General features: G+C 34.4%; 1 protein-coding gene across 1 annotated transcript; it reads left to right on the top strand.

The window, feature by feature from the left end:
* The first annotated feature begins 4,072 nt into the window (after positions 1 to 4,072).
* LOC149513109 (uncharacterized) lies at positions 4,073 to 4,600 on the top strand. The gene has a single exon (XM_089749332.1). The coding sequence runs from the start codon at positions 4,073 to 4,075 to the stop codon at positions 4,598 to 4,600; it is 528 nt and encodes a 175-aa protein (XP_089605458.1).
* Positions 4,601 to 6,923: the final 2,323 nt, after the last annotated feature.

Consider the following 6,923-nt stretch of genomic DNA (forward strand, 5'->3'; position numbering starts at 1 on the left):
TTAAATCCATCAAAATTTTTTTTAGCAAAATTGCTTGATTAACAACAGCTGCAGAAGCTATATACTTTGCTTCTACTGTAAATTAAGCCATAGTTTCTTATTTCTTTCCAGCTGAACACATTTAATCCAATGAAGAACACATAGCCTAAAGTGCTTTTCATGTCTTCATGAGAGCCAGCCCAGTCACTCTCTGTGAATCCAACCAGCCTTGAACTTTCATTCTTCTTGAACCAAATTCCAAGTTCATTGTTCCTTTGACATATCTCAACACTCTTTTTGTAGCTTTAAAATACAACTCACTAGGATTTTACATGAACCTAGAGAGTAAATTTGTAGCATACATAATGTCTGGCTTTGTTGCTGTCAAATACAATAAACAACCAACCAAGCTTCTATAAATAGAACCATCAACTTTGTTAGCTCCATCTTCCTTAATGAGTTTCCAATTTTGAGCCAAAAGGGTGTTGACTGTTTTATAATTTTCCATCCCAAACTTATTCAGGATTTCATTTGCATATTTTCTTTGAAAAATGAAGATTTCTTGCTGGTCTTAATGAATCTCTGTTCCAAGAAAATAAGACATTTCTCCCATATCTATCATCTCAAAAACTTTCTGCATTTTGAGTTTAAAATCCTCCACAAAAGCTGATTTGTTACTTGTCACCAAAAGATCATCAACATATAAGGAAACAATCAACAAATCATTACTATTAAAAATCTTAATGTACAATATTGCTTCACTAAGGCTTTTCTTGAATCCTAACTTCAGCAAATGATCATCAATTCTGAAATTCCAAGCTCTTGGAGCTTGTTTTAATCCATACAAAGCCTTCTTGAGTAGATAGACTTTGCCTTCATTTTTTTTGGCAATAAAATCATCAGGTTGTTCAATGTAAATCTTCTCCTCAAGATAACCATTCAGGAAGGCAGATTTGACCTCAAGTTGGTATATTTTCCAACTTTTCTAAACAGCTAAGGCTAATAGTAGCCTTATGGTGTCCAACCTTGCAAATGGAGCAAATGTCTCTAAAAAATCAACACCAAGCTGCTGGGAGTAGATTTTAGCTACCAATCTAGCTTTAAGTTTGTTAATGGAACTATCAACATTCAACTTCGTTCTAAAAATCCATTTAACACCAATGATGTTTTTGTTGCTTGGTCTATCAACCAGCATCCATGTTTGATTTTTCTTTATCATATAAATCTTTTTCTTCACGGCATTCTTCCACTCTGAAAATTTGATAGTTTCTTCAAAGCTCACAGGTTCAAGAATGGCAACATTTGATCTTTGATAAATATCTGTGAGCGGTTTGATTCCTTTCACTGGTTCATGATCAATGATTTCATTTTCAAACATATAATCTTTTTTATTTTGAAAGCTTATCATGTCTGCAGTAGTTTGCTTGACTGATTCTTTTTTTGACTTTTTCCAATTCCAGGCAACTTGCTTATTAAATCTCACATTTCTACTTATAATCATCTTGCTTGTAAGTGGATTGTAAGTCTTATAGCCTTTGGTGATGTTGCTATAGCCCAAAAAAAAATAAATTTTTGCTTTTTGATCTAGCTTGTCCTTTTTGATATCAGGAATGAACACATAACAGATGCTACCAAAAACTCTGAGATGCTGCACTGATGGTTTGCTTCCATACCAGGTTTCTAAATGAGTTTTTCCCTTTAAAGCTTTTGTGGGTAACTTATTGAGCAAGTATACAAAGTTATTGACTACCTCTGCCCAAAATTTCTTATGAAGATTCTTCTCAAAGAACATGCATCTTACCATCTCCATGACTATTCTATTTTTTCTTTCACTAACTCCATTTTGTTGTGGAGTGTAAGTTGCTGTCAGTTGGTGTTCGATTCCTACTGCTTCACAAAACTCATTAAATCTATTAGATGTGTATTCAATACCATTGCCTGACCTTATGATCTTGATTTTGTAGCCACTTTGATTCTCAATCCAAGCCTTAAACTTTCAAAATACATCTGTAACTTTAGACTTTTGTTTCATAAAGTAAATCCAACACATTCTGGTAAAATCATCTATAAAAGCAATGAAATATCTACTACCATTCAAGGACAAGGTTCTCATAAGACCACAAACATTAGTATGAATAAGTTGTAGTTTTTCAGTTGCCCTTCATGCTTTGTTAATTGCAAATGGCAACTTTACTTCGTTTTCTTAGCTGACAGACTTCACACATTCCAGCACTAACTTTAATAGTAAGCATGTTTAATACAAGATCATTTTTATGCATGAAATTCAATGCATTGTAGTTGAAATGTCCCACTTTTTATGCCATAAAGAAGATTCATCATGTGAACTAGCATATGCAAAGGAGTTTGTTTCATGCCAATTCAAGGAAAAATATTTTCCTTTCATATTAATAGTAAAGAGTTCATGGCCAGTGGGATCATGAATTATGCATGCCTTGTGTTTGAAAACTAAATAGTAGTTCTTTTCCAGTAACTGTGCAACACTTAATAGGTTTTGATCTATTTTAGGCACAAATAGCACATTTGAAATAAGTTTGGTACTTGTTGGTGTCTCAACAGCTACTACTCATTTTTCTTTGACTTTTATAAAATCACCATTACTTATTCTAACTTTAAAGGTACAGGTCTTGTCTAGTTCTTTGAACATGTTGATATCATATGCCATATGGTGTGTGCAACCACTGTCAATAAGCCATGCACTTAAAAAGGTTCTGGTTCCATAGCAAGTTGCAACAAAACTTGATCTTCTAGTTGTTATTGGTTGTTAGTAACTCTGGCTTGTTGATCTAACTGTTACTATTTTTTGTTTTTGCATACCTTCTTCATGTGACCAAGCTGCTTACAGTGTCTATATTGTATGTGAGGTCTATACTAGCAATATTTCTCCAAGTGAGTGGTATTTTTGTAGTGAGAACAAGGTGAAATTTTTTTTCTTTCTATTATTTTCAGAACCTTTGTTTTTTTTTTTATCTTCTTATTTTCTGCCTTTGCTTTTTGTTTGTATCTTGCCTTTCTCATTGGCTACGAAAGCACCTTCTGTTAAATCTTTTTGTCTAATAGCCCTTCTTTTCTCTTGAGCTTACAAAGCATTGAACAATTCTGTGCCTTTCTCCTTGGCTGTAAAAGCACCTTCTGTTAAATTCTCTTGTCTAATAGCCCTTATTTGCTCTTGAGCTCGCAAAGCATTGAACAATTCTACTAGAGTTATCTTGGTCAGGTACTTGGAGTCTTCAAGAGATGAAATTTTTTACTCAAACCTCTCTGGTAAGCTGACAAGAACCTTTTTCATAATTCTTTTGTCTAACAGCTCCTTACCAATTAATGTAATCTTGTTTACTATCTTCATGACTCTGTCATTGTACTCCTTTAAATTTTCAGACTTCTTCATCTTTAAGATTTCAAACTCTCTTCTAAGATTCAACACTTGCATTTGTTTTATCTTGTCACTGCCTTAAAACTCTTCCTTAAGCATATCCCAAGCTTGTTTTGCAGTTTCACAAGTCATGATTTTGATGAATATATCATCAAAAACTGAAAACTCAATACAACTTTTAGCCTTGTACCTCTTTATTTTTTTTTCATTGTAATTTTTCATTTGAGGTACTATTGGATTTACAGGAAGTTGTGGTGGTTCCTTCTTATTTTTCACCACTTTCCACAAATCAAAAGCACTCAAATAGGTCTTTATTTTGACAACCTATATCTGATAGTTCTCACTAGAAAAAATAGGAGGTGGAGGTAAGGAGCAACTACATGAGGCCCTTTAAGGTTGACAAAAGCTGGCTGGTAAGTGTTTGATGGCTTTTCACTCAATTTTAGGAGCTCACAGGTCCTCCAAGAACTTAAAGAATGCTTTGATAACAATTGAAGGATGTAGAGCAGAGGAAGAACAAAGGAAAAAACAGAAGAAACTAATTTGGTAATTGTAGTAAAATTGGCTCATACTGATCATGAGTTGTATTTCATTAATTTATAGGCATCAAAATACAAAAAATTGTTTAACTATTACACAAGTTGTTTGCCTAATAGTATGGATCACCATACACAAATCTATCATGCTACCTAAACTGATAAAATGACAGAACAAGTTGCAAAAGTTGCAATAGAGATGTCATACCTAGTTACTTCAACTTATAACAGTATACATGCATGGGCTTCGCATCCCAAGTGCAAAGAAACTTCCTCAATAGCATGCTACCTAGCTTCCTTCTCCATTGGGTGCTGGAAGCTGAATGTGGATGGATCTACTATAGGTAAGCCTGGCTTGGCAAGCGTTGGGGGTGTGCTTCAAGATTGGTCTGGCAAGGTAATCCTCATATTCTCAAAGCATATTGGTTTAGCATACTTAAATTTGACAGAACTCTTGACTGTTGTTAAGGCTTTATCGATCATTGTTGAAGCAAAACTACATCTAATGTCAGAAACAATTATCGAAAGTGATTCGATCATTGCAAGATCATGGCTTAAGAAGATTAGTTATTGTCCATGGCGATACAATGCAATTATCAATAGATTTCTCAATCTACAAGCATGTTTTGGAAAATTTTCCTTTGTCCACAATTATAGGGAAGTAAATAGTTTTGCGGATTCCCTTGCTAAGTAAGGTATGTTTCAAAAACATGATTTAATTGCTTGGCTATAGCTTGTATACATCTTCTCAATAAAATTCTGATTCAGTTAAAAAAAAAAAAAAAAAGAATATATGCTACTCTTTAATTTTGCGGGTGAATTTAGGAACTAAATTTAGGAAGTTCCTCACGGTGTATGAAATCATTTTTCAAAAATTTAGCAGTAACAAATTGAAAGAAAAATGAAAACCCAAGATCTGCTTTCAAATCCCGTTATATATGCATGGAACAAAAGGCATTGTCAAATAAATTAGATTTAAAATCTGTCATAAACTGAACGCTCCTCGCTCTTGCTGTGAAAAATTCATACAGGTAGTCACCATCTTGGAGCTTTAATTAATCAATTAATTAATTAAATAATAATAATAATAATGTCCAGATCTCTCACGCAAAAATGTTGCCAGTCTTCCCATCAATACTAAGCTATTTGGGTTTATAATGTTAGATGAATAAAATTTAATGCTAAAATCAATTAATATATGATGTGCACTGATGCCTATGTCTATTACAAGAAGCTACAACCACGACCAGACAACAATTTCTTGCATTTCAAGTTGGCATCCAGCAGCTGTCACGTATACGGTTTAATTTGCCATCTAAGTACAAATTAAAATTAGCTATCACGTGTTATTTCTTTCTTTTCCGAAGTAAGCGACGGTTGATTAAATATTTAACTTGAAACCGAAGGTGGATTAAAATACTTTTATTTTTTATTTTTTATAAAATAGAATGTAACGTGAAGATAAAAAAAAAAATTTATAAATATTGACATTCAAATTTCATATTTATTGAATATTATTTTTTAAAAGTGGATGAATTAATCTTGAGTTTTATTTTCACTCCTTCAAAAATTTTTTCCCAACCAAAATAAATTTATTTATAATCAAAAATAGAATATAGCGAACAATATTAAAACATCGAAACATAGATCTGTTGAGTTTTTTCTTAAATTAGTATATTTCTAAATCTTAATTCCTTAGTAAGAGTAGTTTTAAACTTTATTACAAAATAAAGATATTTTCACTCTAACAAAATTCCACATCAGCTTTTTTCCACGTCATTATTTTCTTCCTTTGATAATCCTCCCGCATAACCAGAGGAATGGTTAGATGTCGGTGCCGGAATATAACTTGTGTCATCTTACTATTCCTCATATGGGTCTGGGCAGCACCAGCAACCAGTTCCCTCACAGATAAAATGAAATGGAAGGTCCTTGGAGTCCTGCTTACTATTTTTTTTCTTAGGCAGCATGGACATCATGATCCCAAAACAGTATGTCACTATCAGAGTTTCCACCTTCACCATCTTCTGCTCGTTACCGATTACTGTTTCCAGAATTACCAAACAAATGCTTGGATAGAATGCATGAAGAATATTTGTTGCAGTAATTAAATCATCATCCCCAATTGAACACCAGCCACAGTTTTGAGATAATGTAGTATGGATGCCAACTGGAGCTATTTCTGGTGATAGGAACCCTAAACCCCACGAAATGAAAAGAGATGGCGGTTCCTCGGCCTTGCCCCATTCCGCTTCTGAACCTGGGTTGGGAAAGCTGCTTCACTTCGTGCCTCTGCCCTTGAATCCTCTCATTGCTCAAGCTTTTTAGTACCGTCGATTGCCTTTCTTACTGTCTTAACTGGATGTCAAGAATGCTTTATGTAATGGAGGGCGTTGGGTGTGGAAAGAGCTGTGGAAGGGCTAAAGGTGGGGAATTATCCATGCGCTAAATGCCCCCCAAACCAGGAAGCTTTCACACTGAATGCAGATGGAAAATTGCATTTTGGGTTTTATTCCAAAGATCAAACTGATCCCTCTTCTACTTACGGTAAAACACACGATCATGAAAGAGGATGGATTTTGCAGCACCAATTGAACTGTCGTGTTGAGGAAGTGAGAAATCATACATAAGCTGGAAGATTGCGTGGCCGGTATGCTCCACATGGTGCTAGCATGAATTTACCTCATGGGCATGCTAGTTTAGCTGATGGCCAACATCTCCCTCAAATTATGCTGATCACCGAACTGGATATGAATTGGGGAATGAAGTGTTCCATGATCAAATTGTGGTTGCTTCACACCACATCCACATTCCTCTTAAAGAACATGGAATCCGTTATGGGAATTATTCTTACCTTTACGGAGGAGATAATGTTTACCAAGCGTCACACGGACATGTATGTATATGTGCAATCTTTATGGAGAAATGTTCAGAATCTAACTTATGGTACAGTCGTACAAATAATCAACTCAATACTGTGTCATTATGGAACCAGACATGCTAAATTTTGCCATTTC

Source organism: Durio zibethinus, chromosome 20, assembly GCF_047325235.1.
Source record: "Durio zibethinus cultivar Kanyao isolate XHJ-2024 chromosome 20, ASM4732523v1, whole genome shotgun sequence".
In the NCBI taxonomy this organism is placed as follows: Eukaryota; Viridiplantae; Streptophyta; class Magnoliopsida; order Malvales; family Malvaceae; genus Durio; species Durio zibethinus.

What these genes read in the sequence shown, in the direction of transcription:
- LOC149513109 (XM_089749332.1), top strand. Translation starts at nt 4,073, where the DNA reads ATGACAGAACAAGTTGCAAAAGTTGCAATAGAGATGTCATACCTAGTT.